This window comes from Gymnoscopelus microlampas (genome assembly GCF_963454915.1).
Source record: "Gymnoscopelus microlampas genome assembly, chromosome: 21".
Lineage (NCBI taxonomy): Eukaryota > Metazoa > Chordata > Actinopteri > Myctophiformes > Myctophidae > Gymnoscopelus > Gymnoscopelus microlampas.
In genome coordinates this window covers 4235723-4250722 of record NC_139958.1, presented here as the reverse complement: position 1 = coordinate 4250722, position 15000 = coordinate 4235723, and the positions used below count along the sequence as shown (strand labels likewise).

The 15000-nt window shown below is 41.4% G+C and overlaps 1 protein-coding gene across 6 annotated transcripts in view; it reads left to right on the top strand.

Moving 5' to 3' along the window:
• camk2b2 (calcium/calmodulin-dependent protein kinase (CaM kinase) II beta 2) overlaps positions 1–15000 on the top strand; it is a gene marked incomplete at its 3' end in the record, with an annotated part of 54999 nt that overhangs the window by 28020 nt on the left and 11979 nt on the right. For 3 of the 6 annotated variants that reach the window (XM_084045980.1, XM_084045978.1, XM_084045977.1), the window contains exons 9-14: positions 2198–2292; positions 3658–3780; positions 5998–6081; positions 7424–7466; positions 8675–8740; positions 12697–12734. In XM_084045980.1, the coding sequence (XP_083902106.1) occupies positions 2198–2292; positions 3658–3780; positions 5998–6081; positions 7424–7466; positions 8675–8740; positions 12697–12734 (449 nt within the window). The remainder of the gene's footprint in view (positions 1–2197; positions 2293–3657; positions 3781–5997; positions 6082–7423; positions 7467–8674; positions 8741–12696; positions 12735–15000) is intronic. The other 3 variants (XM_084045979.1, XM_084045982.1, XM_084045981.1) reach the window with 3 other exon arrangements.

Below are 15000 nucleotides of genomic sequence, written 5' to 3'. Positions count from 1 at the left end.
TATGGTAAGCTGTGGGTTGCAATCATAGACTGTATAGAGTGTATGGACTAAAGGACGGTCGACCATTGGATTTATGCACTTCCTCATTCAATTAATTTTAATAACCGGATGCTTGCTGACTAGCTAGGTTTGAGCAGTGTAGAGCTGTCCATGGTGCTGAGTAGTGCTGATGAGCTCTGTCCATGGTGCTGAGGAGGCCTAGTGCTGATGAGCTCTGTCCATGGTGCTGAGGAGGCCTAGTGCTGATGAGCTCTGTCCATGGTGCTGAGGAGGCCTAGTGCTGATCATAGACTGTATAAATGAGATGGACAAACCCCCTCCGCTGCTTTCTACAGACCGAAAATGACGCCTTTGCTGCAAGACTGTAGGTCCGCCATCTTTCAATACGCGTCAGAATGAGTTCAGACCATTATTGGTTGGGTAACTTGTCAATCAAGAGCGGGGGGCGGGGAATGAATGCTATTGGTTGTGTAGCGTGTCAATCAAATCATCCCGCCCCTCCTAGAGAATAGCCTACTTTATCGTCATTTTTATAATAAATAGAACCATAATTTAGCAAAACGCATATCCTGATGATTGAAAGGAGACTTTAAACTAGCGACTGGAAGCATATAGAATTTATGACAATTTTTATTACAGTAAGAAAATCTAGTCTAAAGTTTGTCAAAAAACCCATTCACTTGCGCTAAAATAAATTCTTTCTGAACTCACAGGTCGGCGCAGGGTAAAACAGCGCCACTCTGGCCATTTTGTCGGCCTCATCGTAAATATCTCAGCCTTGCCCCTTGGTGCTGATGAGCTCTGTCCATGGTGCTGAGGAGGCCTAGTGCTGATGAGCTCTGTCCATGGTACCGAGTAGCGCTGATGAGCTCTGTCCGTGGTGCTGAGTAGTGCTGATGAGCTCTGTCCGTGGTCCTGAACCACTTCAGCTGTGAGCTGTCCATGGTTCTGAGTAGTTTTGGACAGATGAGCTCTGTCCATGGTCCTGAACAGTGTTGATTTTGTCGACTAAAACTATGACAAAGAATGTTCGTCGACTACCTTTTTTCACTGACGAAAACTAAATAATAACGAAATAAAAACTAAGCTATGATGACTAAAACTGTGCCTAAATATAATGACCATTTCATCAACAAATAAAAACTAGACTAAAATGTTAGTGAGGGATCTAGTGGAGAAGAGATCCAGTAGAACTAAAAGACAAGTCATTTTATGTTTGGTTGCGCTTGGGTGTTGCGCTCTGAAAATAGCAGATCTACAAGCTCACAACATGTCGCTGCAAAGCTTGTAGATCTGCTATTTTCAGCATGCAAGCAAGTGCAAAATCAGCCATTATGACACCATCAAGGCACCGCCAACATACATTTTATTCGACTAAATCAATTGTAGATTTAGTTGACTATAATCTTATGATATTTAGTCGACAAAAAAATTACAAAAACTAAGACATTTCAGATGACTAAAATATGACTAAAACTTCATTTTATTCAAAAGATTATGACTTAAACCGAATCAAAATTTGCTGTCAAAATCAACACTGGTTCTGAACCACATGAACTGTGAGCTGTCCAGGGGGCTGAGTAGTACATGACGGTTCTAAACCACTGGTTCTCAAACTTTTTCATGTCAAGGACCCCCAAATTGATACTTATTAGCCTGCGGACCCCCATTTGAAAAGATACGCCAGGGACCCCCATGATAGAAGATTTCTTTACGGCTCTAGCAGTGATTCTCAACCATTTTAATTTTAAGGACCCCCAGTTTGACATGCATTAAGGCTACGGATCCCCATTTAATGACATTTATATCTCTGGGACCCCAATTTATGTTGTAAAATCAATATTAATTTAACTCTGAGAGTGTACAAATAGAACCAAATGGACCCGTTAGGGTCCATTTGGTTCTATTTGTACACTCTCAGAGTTACAGACCCATACGGGTCCATTTTGGTTCGGTCGTAACTATCCATCATTTAGCTGGGGACCCCCTGGAACTCCCTCAAGGACCACTGGGGGTCCTTGAGGGAGTTCCCCAGCTTCCTTATGCATTGAACAAATCACGGTTTGCGTCTCCTGGCATCCCCCCCCCCCCCCCATATCTTCATTTCAACGTGTGTGTGTGTGTGTGCGTGCGCGTGCGCGTGCGCGCGTGTGTGTGTGTGTGTGTGTGTGTGTGTGTGCGTGTGTGCGTGCTGTAGGTGTAATCCTGTACATCCTGTTGGTGGGATATCCTCCGTTCTGGGACGAGGACCAACATAAACTTTACCAGCAGATCAAAGCAGGAGCTTATGATGTGAGTCTGTCTCTGTATGTCTCTCTATCTCTCTCTCTCTCTCTCTCCTTTTATTTGTGCTGTGTGTACCTCTTGATTCTCGCTCCTTGGTTTACCTCTGATCCTAGATTACTGAGGCACTACACTGTGTCTCTGCATTTCATGGGGCGGCCATAGCTGAGTGGTTAGTGAGCCCGCCTAGGGAGCCAGAGGCCCTGGTTGCCCAGGTTCGATTCCAGGCCACGCCAGCATATGTGTCGATGAAATGAAATATGTCCCTGAGCAAGACTCTTAACCCCTAATTGCTCACAGGTTCTCATTGGAAACAAGCCCGCAAGGACTTTCATGAACGACCTGTTAAAAAGAATTATCCTTATCCTTATGTTTACCTTGCCCACTCTAAGTCGCTGTGGATAACCCATTGAGACCTGAAGCCGATTCTACGTGTCTCCTAAATCTCAACAGTATTCTGAAAAACCTATGTTTCTATATCAGTGGTGCTCAATCTTTTTCATGTCAAGGACCCCCAAAATTATATGTATTTGGCCGCGGACCCACATCAAAATATTTTGTTCCAGGGACCCCTAGAAGCAAAGATTTGAGTTAAAACTTTTTGCTTTAAAAATATATTTATATTCAAAGATTTGCACACATTTTCACGATTTTTCAAAAATAGCAGATCTACAAGCTTGTAGCGCGGCACTCGGTGCCGCGCTATGAGCTTGTAGATCTGCTATTTTTGAATAGCCCAAAGTGTAAAATAATGCTTTTTAGCTCAAATCTAAAAAGGACACAGTTCCAGGTGTTAATGGGTTAAAAGCGTCTGCTAAATGCCTTGTACCCTCGACACACACAGAAATGTGAGAGTTAGACATAGTGAGGACAATGTTCCTGGTTTTCACAAGAGAAATGTTCTCTTTTTTTAAGGTTGAAAGGGATTTTGTGAGTTAGGTTTACTATAGGGAAAAGATTCAGGCTGGGGTTAGTGTTTGGTTTAGACGTTGAGGTTAGGGCTTTGATTTTTGCTCGATTTATTATAGTCACGCACCGACAATAGCCGATCTACAAGTTTGTAGATTGGCTATTTTCCGTGCGCGACACCGGCAACTAACTCATTACAACTCAGGCTTCAGGGTTGGGTAAATAAGTAAAAAATGGCATTCATAAAAATGACTTTCTAAAATCTTGATGTCCTCACAAGCATAGTAATACCAACATGTGTGTGTGTGTGTGTGTGTGTGTGTGTGTGTGTGTGTGTGTGTGTGTGTGTGTGTGTGTGTGTGTGTGTGTGTGTGTGTGTGTGTGTGTGTGTGTGTGTGTGTGTGTGTGTGTGTGTGTGTGTGTGTGTGTGTGTGTGTGTGTGTGTGTGTGTGTGTGTGTGTGTAGTTCCCCTCTCCAGAATGGGACACAGTGACGCCCGAGGCCAAGAACCTGATCAACCAGATGTTGACCATCAATCCATCCAATAGGATCACAGCACAGGAGGCACTCAAACACCCATGGGTGCATGTGAGTAGACACACACACACACACACACACAGACAGACAGACAGACAGACAGACAGACAGACAGACAGACGCACAGTACAGAAGGAGGCAGACAGTGGTGGAAAAAGTACTACAATTCTTTACTTAAGTGAAAGTACCAATACTGCAATATAGAAATACTCTGTTACAAGTAAAAGTCCAGAATTCAAAATGTACTTGAGTAAAAGTACAAAAGTATTGGCATCAAAAGGTACTTAAAGTATCAAAAGTAAAAGTACGAACATATTTGAAAATAGCAGATCTACAAGCTCACAACGCGTCGCATCGCGACGCGTTGTGAGCTTGTAGATCGGCTATTTTCAAATAGTCTAGGTATAAAATAGGGCTAAAGTGGTTAATGTATGTTTTATAATGTAATAATTTATATCAGTTTTCAAATAATTGTAGTGGAGTAAAAGTACAATATTTGCTGCCTCTGAGATGTAGTGGAGTAGAAGTAAAAGTATTGGAAATTGGAAATACTCCAGTAAAGTACAAATACCTCAAAATACAGTACTTAAGTAAATGTACTTAGTTACTTTCCACCACTGCAGAGGACAGATATAGAAAATGGAAATACAGCTAAAGGTAGCAAAATAAAAAAAACATGCTAATACTGTTGTCATGATGAGGATACAAAACAAGTGTGTGAGCAGACAGGAGAGGAAGCCCTGGGCTAGCAGAGGAGTAGCAGACAGACCAGGCTGTTCTGCACTAAACAAAACAACAGCTTGTCTGACCCACTGCACTTGGACTATATATAATGTACAGTAAAACACAGTGTACAGTACACAGCATTGACACAAAAATGGATGTTAGCGCAGCAGAGTAAAAACAGCAATAACAGACGAAGGCTTTCTGTAAAACGGAATGGAGCGTTTTGTTGGCACTGACTGCCCACACCTTGCATTTATTTATGCGTTCTATGTGCCAGAGCACCTCAAGTAGAGACAACGTTTATGTGAAGCCGATACGAGCTATAGACCATGTGCAGTCATTGTGCAGGTGTGACCGTAGCCTAACCCCCAAATAGTCCAAAATGCGAAAAGAGTTTTTTTTTCCTTGTCACTGTCACCAAATGCCAGTGGTGGAAAGTAACTAAGTACAATTTTGAGGTATTTGTACTTGAGTATTTCCAATTTCCAATACTTTTACTTTTACTCCACTACATCTCAGAGGGAAATATTGTACTTTTACTACACTACAATTATTTGAAAACTTTAGTTACTAGTTACTTTTCAGATATAAATCATGATATAATGAAACATGTAGGCCTGTCAAAAAAAATCGATTCATGAATAAATCGCGATTCTTAATGCCACGATTTTAAAAATCGAATCAAAATATTAAAATCGATTTTTTTATTTAAAAAAAAGATATATATATTTTATTTTTATTTTTTTATTTTTATAAGTTAGTACCTTTTTCACTGGCACTTTGTCTGAAATCAATGTCAGAAAGACTAGATGTTCTAGTATAATTAAAGCCAAGTGATTTGGGGTAGAAAATCGCAATAAATCGCAGAATCGAATATCAATTAATCGCAGAATCGCAATTTTAATCGAATCGGCACCCTAGAAAATCGCAATAAATCGCAGAATCGAATCGAATATCAATTAATCGCAGAATCGCAATTTTAATCGAATCGGCACCCTAGGAATCGATTTTGAATCGAATCGTGAGGTAAGTGAATCGTGACACCCCTAGAAACATGCATTAACCACTTTAAACCTATTTTATACCGAGGCTATTTGAAAATAGCAGATCTACAAGCTCACAACGCGTCTTGTAGATCTGCTGTTTTCAAATATTTAGTACTTTTACTTTTGGTTCTTTAAGTACATTTTGATGACTTTTACTTGTAACAGAGTACTTCTACATTGCAGTATTGATACTTTTACTTAAGTAAAACATTTGAGTACTTTTCCCACCACTGCCAAATGCTTGCTGCTGGCTCTCTGCTCTATATGTAAAGTGTCTTGATTTGCCACTGTAACTGAAGCATTGTGCATGTGTGTGTTTGTTCTAACGTTGTGCTTCTCTCTCTCTCTCTGTGTGTGTGTGTGTGTGTGTGTGTGTGTGTGTGTGTGTGTGTGTGTGTGTGTGTGTGTGTGTGTGTGTGTGTGTGTGTGTGTGTGTGTGTGTGTGTGTGTGTGTGTGTGTGTGTGTGTGTGTGTGTGCGTGCGTGTGTGTGTACAGCAACGTTCAACGGTGGCGTCTATGATGCACAGACAGGAGACCGTGGAGTGTCTGAAGAAGTTCAACGCCAGGAGGAAACTCAAGGTCTGCACAAAATATCCAACATTCATCCAAGTATAACGTCATATAAGACAGTGGTTCTCAACCTGTGGGTCGGGACCCCCCAGGGGGTTCCCCCACAGGATTTTGGGGGGTCCCCCAGATGACAGTGAAATGACAATTTAATGACTTTTAAGACGTTTTAAAAAAAGACCATTACTGCATCAAAAGTAGTCAACAAACTAGCCTACTATAAAAACTGGTCAAACTTTGGCTAAATTGTCAACTAATATAAGACACAGGCATATAAAAAATAGGCAAAAAATGAGAAAATAGCAGATCTACAAGCTCGTAGATCTGCTATTTTCAAATTTTTTATCGGTGGAACCGAGTCAAACTAAATGTAATGCCTCAACTCCTACAAGTGCTCGTCAGGGTGGGGGGTCCCCAGTTCAAATATGATCATTTTGGGGGGTCCCCAGTTCAAATATGATCATTTTGGGGGGTCTCCAGTTCAAATATGATAATTTTGGGGGGTCTCCAGTTCAAATACGATCATTTTGGGGGGTCGCGGCCTGAAAAGGTTGAGAACCACTGATATAAGAGAACGTCATTTCATTGCAGTGTCTTCTCCGCGACGTTCCAACGTTATAATGTATGCTCCGTCCTATGACGGTATCGCGCCCTGAAAAAAACAGCTGTGAGCTTGTAGATCGGCTGTTTTGGCGTGCGACACAGTCGTACGTAGGCCTGTCACAATCATTACATAATCGTCCAATCGCAATTATTTGATATCATCGCAATTATTTTTGCATAATCGTCATAATCTTCATAATCAATTCCATGTTAAAAAATGTCATATATTTAAAAAAAAATACAAAAATAGTGGAAATAGCAGATCTATAAGCTCAAAACGCGGCGCGATGCGACGCGTTTTGAGCTTTTAGATCTGCTATTTCCACTATTAATGTTTGTTTTTAAGTATAAAGTCATTAAATATGTGTTATTTGTCATATCTGCCCTGTGCGACTTTTGTTCATGAAAGCTAAAAGCCAAACAGAAATGCAATTTTTATTCATAATGTTCCATTCATTTTCAACGACAGAAACACAATTAAATCGTTAATCGCAATTATTTGAGTGATAATGAATCGTCATCTTAAATTTGTAATGGTGACAGCCCTAGTCGTACGATGAAGTATAGATCGGCCTTGGCGCAGTTTCGTCTCGCCACAAATCTTTGGTCTGAAAGAATTAGACTTAAGTTTGTGGAGTTTGTGGTTCTTTCACCACGAAGAGCCAAATGGAGGCGTTTCATGGACATCTCATTCCTTAACCCTCTGCTCCTTTCTGTCACCCTTTTGTCTGTGTGTGTGTTTGTAATGCAGGGCGCCATTCTGACCACCATGCTGGTGTCCAGGAACTTCTCCAGTGAGTGTGGCTTATTTCAATTAAGCGAGTAACTTTTAGTTCCTACCTGTGGGTTTCACCTGTGGGGATCCACAAGCTCAGAAATGATGAATGTAAAACGTGTAGCTTTAAGTGGACAGTGGCCCGCTTCGTTTGGGCCTAATTGAATGTAGCCTCGGAAACCCATGCCTTTTTTTTTTGTTTCAAAAGAAAAAAAGCCTGGGAGAACGTTGCAGGAACGGTGGTTTCTAAACCTTGTTATCCCCTAACCAATCAGAGTGCAGAGGGGCGTCGCTCTAAATTTGTTGACGTCAGCGTGTTCCGTGCACAGGCCGATAAAAATGGGACCCAATACCTCCCTGCTTGGCGCTCTGCATCAAGGGTTGGATTGGGGGTACGTTCCTGTGACATACTAGCGTCATGTCCAGGGCCACAAGGCTCGGCAAGAATAACTTATTTTTTTATGTACTTATAACACACTGGAGGTGTCAGATGGATGCGTCAAAACTTGTTTGACGCGCCTTCTCAGAGTTCAGTTTTATTTTTGGAGTGTCGGCGCATCATGGCCCCAGACCACCTGAAATGAGTTGAAGCTAACAACGCAAGAAAGCTAATCTCGGTTTGATTCCCGCTGTGGGCGCTGGGGGCGTGTTCTCTCCTCTGCGTCATCAGTGCCCATACCCTAGGTGGGGTTGGCGAAAGGGCCTACTCTGTGTGGAGTTTGCATGTTCTCCCCGTGTTTCCTAGGGTAGTTGATACCCTAGGAGACACCCTGATGGAGGGGAAAGGAACTGGTTGGAATAACGTGTTCCTTCCACGAGCTCCGTCTAACCAGGGAACCCCCCCCCCCCCCCTGTCAGGGGGTGATAAGAAGCGGCTTGCTAGCTCTCATGCATTGAAGGAGGCATGAGCTCGGCTCTAGGCTCTCCCTAGGCTGGCAGAGGGAGTGTAGCGCCCAGGATTACATAGGCAAATTGGCACTGGGTGAAAAAAATTGGTTACAAAAACCGTGGGATCAAAAAAAAAAAAAAAGAAAGCTAATCTCTTTTTATTTATTTTCAATCTTTTTCTCTCGACGCGCATCAGAGCATGCTTGCGTCAGTGGATGCTTCCAGTGTGTCACGGCCTTCAGGGTATAATACAAATAATGTAACTTAACATTCACTCCCACCTCTCTCTCTCTCTCTCTCTCTCTCTCTCTCTCTCTCTTCCTCCTCGAACACAACCAGTGGGTCGACAGACGACCGCCCCGGCCTCTGTCTGTCCCACGTCAACTTCTGGCATCGTGGAACAAGGTAAGAGTTATTTATATTTAGTCGCCCACGGCCGGGGGTGTTTGCGCATCCGCCCGAAAATAGCCGATCTACAAGCTGACAGCGCGACGCGCTGTCAGCTTGTAGATCGGCTATTTTCGGCTGCGTGACAACATGCCGCGTACGTAACCAGGCATAAATCAGGCGGTGTAGTCTTATCTGCTCTACTGTTACTTCCGTCTGGTGCTGCGGCTGGTCTGGTCCCCCAGTGATGGAAAAGTAACTAAGTACATGTACTCAAGTACTGTACTTAAAGGTAGAGTAAGTGATTTTCTTTGGTTAAAAGTGTTAAATAGCTCTATATTCTGATAGTACTCATTGCTATAGAGTGTTTGTTCAGTAAAAGGAGTCTCCTTGTCTCTCCACCTCTTTATAAAACAGAAAATGCATTTTTGTTTCAGTTTCAGTTTCATTTCCAATTTTATCCAACAAGGACAGAGAACTCAATCAGGATATAGATTAAACAAGTGAAATTGGAAGTGATGACACTAAGAAATGAGCAGACACAATTGGAACTGGAACACTATAAAAATGAAGCTTAAAAATGGGTACTTTCTCCTGATTGGCTGAGATTTTGACACCTACCGTAAAATGTATTTTCTGTTTATTAAAGAGCTGGAGAGACAGGGAGACTCATGTTACTGAACAAACACTCTATAGCAATGATTACTATCAGAATATAGTGCTTTAACCTTTTAACAAAATACTTTTTGTTTTAACCCAAAAATATCACTTACCCTACCTTTAAGTACAATTTTGAGGTATTTTTTTACTTTACTGGAGTATATCCAATTTTCTGTACTATTACTTCTACTCCACTACATCTCAGAGGCAAATTATTGTAGTTTTACTCCACTACAATTATTTTACAGCTTGAGTTACTAACTAGCTACTTTGTAGATTTTGGTTATTCACCACAAAACATACATTAACCACTTCAGCCCTATATACTGTACTAGTGATGCGCGGGTCGGGTTTTTTCATGACCCGCCCCGCCCCGCCACGGAACCCAACCCGCCTCAACCCGCCCCGCGAACCCATATATAAATCTATGGCTCAACCCTGTCACGACCACGCCCACGCCCTCATTCCAGAGGTCCTCATCTCCATTAACTTTACACACCTGTTCCTCCTTAGTGCACTCCTATATATACCCCCCTCATCCACTCTGCCAGCAGGCAGTATTGTTTGACTCTAGACTAGACTAGCAGCTCCACACGGTCCCGTCTGTGTTTGCCTTTGTTTCTAGTTTCTCTGAACTGTGCGTTGCACTTGTACCTATGTTGGACTTTATTAAACACCCTTGAAACCTGTGCCTGCATTCAAGAATGTCATTACAAACCCGCCCCGCAACCAGTGTTTTTTTTTTATTCTGTAAAATCATGGTTAGAAAATAATCCCCAAGTATATTCAAACTGTTTTATTGTTATTATTCTTATCCTTATTAGGATTAAAGACAAAACAAGAGCATGTGATTTTGTATTTATTTTTTGCGTGTGAGAGCGGCTGACCCGCTCACCCACAGCCCGCATAATTGCCACTGAAATTCTGACTCGACCCACCCGCGCCGCCCGCGGGTCAACCCGCGCATCACTACCATATACATTTCGGCAATTTAAAAATGGCAGATCTACAAGCTCACAATGCGTCGCGTTGCGAGGCACTGTGAGCTTGTAGATCTGCTATTTTCAAAATATGTTTATACATTTGGAAACTTGAAATGGGACATTCAGCATATACTTTTTATACTCAAGTGCATTTTGAATTCCGGACTTTTACTTGTAACAGAGTATTTCTATACCGCAGTATTACTTTGCTCTCATGCTCACTCCCATGTCTATATTTATCAACTATATTGTTTTAATCGCTTTTTTTGCTTTTATATATTTTCTTTTGCTTCTGAAATGTGTGCCAAGGTAAGCATCTTTACTTTACTTTAGGCAATACATGTCAGGTTTGCTATGAGATGCACTAGATCAAGGGATCATATATACTGTAGGTAGGACCCTAACCATAACCGTACAATAAGCATACATAACCATACAACAGACACATGCCTATAACCTTAACCCTTAACCCATTGAGTCCTGGAACTGTCCCATTTTTAGATTTGAGCTAAAAAGCATTATTTTACACTTTGGGCTATTCAAAAATAGCAGATCTACAAGCTCGTAGCGCGGCACCGAGTGCCGCGCTACGAGCTTGTAGATCTGCTATTTTTGAAAAATCGTGAAAATGTGTGCAAATCTTTGAATATATATATTTTTAAAGCGAACATTTTTAACTCAAATCTTTGCTTCTGGGGGGTCCCTGGAACAAAATATTTTGATGGGGGTCCGCGGCCAAATACATATCATTTTGGGGGTCCTTGACATGAAAAAGTTTGAGCACCACTGATATAGAAACATAGGTTTTTCAGAAAACTGTTGGGATTTAGGAGACATGTAGAATCGGCTGCAGGTCTTAAAGGGTTAACTAACTGCCCCCTTTAGTCATATATCCCCAATGAAATTATTTGATGTCCAAAATGTTTCCCAAGGTGTGGCCAGTGTCAGGAACACACAGATACACACGCACGCACAATAGATACCCTGACAAAAAAAGGCCACATCTCAGCGTTCTTGTGTGAAAATCAAAGCACTTACACACAGTATAGTACCTCAGGGGCTTGCACGGTATGATTTGCTGTGCTATTGACAGATTACCCAATCTATGACATACCTGCATCGCCCATCACTTTCCACATGCTCTTTCAACTCTAATCCCCCCCAGCCGCACGTGTGTGTGTGTGTGTGTGTGTGTGTGTGTGTGTGTGTGTGTGTGTGTGTGTGTGTGTGCGTGTGCGTGTGCGCGTGCGCGTGTGTGTGCGTGTGTGTGCGTGCGCGTGCAGATTAAGTGACAAATCATTTAGTGAAAACATAAAGTCTATATAAAGTGTAGAGAGACTTTACATGACTGTGTTCATGTCCCTAACGTCCTCTGTTTTATCCGAAGCCAGACTTATACTTAAATAAAAAAGAAAAGAGCTGATCTACAAGCTTGCAACACGTCGCACTGCGATGCGGTGTGAGCTTGTAGATCGGCTATTTTTCGATGTGTGACGCCTGCGCGGAGAGAGAGGGAGGGAGTGAGGGAGGGGTGAGTTCCGTCACCATAGTTATTGTCTCCCCCTCCTGAAGGGCAGTTAACAGGAGGACGGTATAAGCCCAGTGTTTTCACTGTTTCACTGAGTTATGCTGAGTATCACATTAACCCATTTAGACCGGGGAAGAATCTGTGTCATTTTTAGATTTCTTTGGCTATTCAAAAATAACAGACAAGCTTGTAGATCTGCTATTTTTGAAAAATCGTGAAAATGTGTGCAAATCTTTGAATATATATATATTTTTGTACAACATTTGTAACTCAAATCTTTGCTTCTGGGGGATTCTACAAATGTCAGTTTTCTGAAAAAAACGTATGTTGCTATAATATCAGTGGTTCTCAAACATTTTCAAGGACCCCCAAAATAATATGTATTTGACCGCCGACCCCCATCTCAAAATATTCTGTTCCACGGGACCCCGCCAGAAGCAAAGATTTGAGTTACAAATGTTCCCTTTAAAAAAAAAAATGTATATTTTCAAATATCTGCGCAAAATGCCCAAGATCTTTCAAAAATAGCAGATCTACAAAGCTCATAGCGCGGCACTCGGTGCCGCGCTATGAGCTTGTAGATCTGCTATTTTTGAATAGCCAAAGTATAACATTATGGATAAAGTGGTTACACGCGGATGCGTTCCCGGGTTTGAATGGATTAAGACGTTGAGAAGGTTTTTATGAGAAGGTAAAGACCAAACAGCTGTGTCAGGGGAGAGAAGAGCAGATTTAAAGGTGTGCGTTGATCATTGTGCGCCCTGCCTGTCTGTCTGACAGCGTGTCCTTCTGTCTCCCTACAGCAGCCAAGAGTCTCCTCAACAAGAAGGTCGATGTCAAGGTACGGTGATGCGTCCTTTATCTCTTCTCTTCTCAAATCCCCTCCTGTTTCCATTCTAATCACTCGGCCTGTTTCCCAACACAGTTACAATTCAGAGGGTTCGAAAGTCACATACTGTGACAACTTCTGCGGTTGAACAAAAGTTATTTTTGTACAACTTTTCTAAACACCATTAAGAAGTTGCGCAAAATTAACATATAGGCACTGAAAATGTATTCATGTATCTTGTGGATAACTACAGTTTTTGGACAACTTTGTCTTTGCAGTATTCCTTTTTGAGCTTTCCTTCCATATAGACCAGGGGTGATGCAACCTTGATGATGGAGAGGGCCACTATATTTCCACACTCACTCCAGAGGGCCACATTGCATATACTATAATACTTCAAAGTTCCATGTCACACAAAAGTAGCAAAAGTAGCCGATCTACAAGCTCAAAACGTGTGTTTTATTGAGCTTGTAGATCATCTGCTATTTTTGCTACTTTTGAATTGGAATCCGGATTTTTATTTTGCCATTTTTGAACTCGAATCCAGAAAAGTTAAATCTTTATTTAATTTCAAATGCATTTAGTTATACTTATGTCAACTTTCTGAACTTAAATACAAATACATTGGACATAAAAAAGACAATAGAATTTTAATACTAGTCTACTAATAGACTATAGGGGCGGACTCACACATGTTCGACAGACAGCGCATCCGTTTCCCACGTTACGATCTTGATGGTGACGTCCTGTAAACTGGTGATGGATTTTGATTGGCCGTCAGTGTTTCTAATTTTCTGAAAGTGTTCCCACAACGACATTGTTCGCCGCTGTCGTTGCCGTTATAGTCAGCGATCTACAAGCTCACAATGCGTTGCGATGCGACGCATTGTGAGCTTGTAGATCTGCCATTTTGAAAAGATTTTTTGAAAACTTGAAATAATGAGTACTTTCTACTTTTGGTACTTTAAGTACATTTTGATACTAATACTAATAATTGCACTTTTACTCAAGTAAATTTTGAATTCCGGACGTTTATTTCTACATTGCAGTATTGATACTTTTGAAACATGTGAATACTTTTTCCACCGCTGGTTATAGTTGGTGGTGTGGGGACTCTGCCATCCGCTGGAGTTAGATTTTTTTTAAACTATCCATTAATATTGTTATAGTTATTGTTCTTGGTGTGGACAGCCCTTTATAGTGTCAAATTAAATACATTCAGTATACCTCAGAACTTTACTGTGTAGGCTGCACCCTCCATTCTGTCTGGTTTGATTAGAATATCATTTCTAGTTCCTCCAACCTGTATCTTTGTGAGGCAGCAGCATTCACACCACAAATACACCTGATACCAACAGGTTATTATGATAAATGGTGCTTTGATGCTCTTTTTATTTTGTGTCATTGTTTCTTCTTGTTTTTCCTCCTCCTCTTGTATTGCTTTCTGATTTCCTGTGGTGTTTGTTTGGCGTTAGTTGTTATTTCACCCCAGGGTAGAGTCTGTGTACTGCGTGTGTGCGTGTGTGCGTGTGTGTGTGTGTGTGTGTGTGTGCGTGTGCGTGTGTGGTGTAATGAACCTTGCTTGTAATATTTATTGTTGCAAATGTCTGCGTGTGTGTCTTTCCGCTGGGAAAAGTCTTTTCCACACCAGCAGTATATCTCTGGACGTGTGTATGAGTAGATTTACGATTTAGCCATTTTGCAGACACTCTTTATCCAGAGTAGACTTACAGTAAGCAAGGGAAACACAAGGTAATACATCAAATGCAGAGAGACAGTGTATAGTGCCTCAGTAAACTATAGGATCATACTAGGTAAACCAAGAACCCAGCATCAGTCTAAATCAGTGGCTCTCAAACCAGTGGTCCTTGAGGGGGTTCCAGGTGGTCCCCAGCTAAATGATGGGGAGTTGGTAACGAAATGGACCCTTATTAGATCTTTAACTCTTGTCTTGAGGGCGTAAAATGAAACCAAATGGACCCTTACGGGTCCATTTGGTTTCATTTTACGCTCTCAAGAGTTAAATTATTGTTAAACATATCTGCATTACTTCATTTACAAGAAGTCTACACAATTAGAGAATGTAGAAGAATTGTTATTTTACTCAAGACAACAAAATATTCTAAGATGTGGGTCTGCGAGAAGCTAAATCTCATCAAATGATGGTCCGTGGCTCAAATGGTGGTCCGTGGCTCAAATACCGAATAAATAATGGACCTTGATATGAAAAGGGTTGAAAACCACTGGTCTAAACAATATAATATCAAAAAATAATACT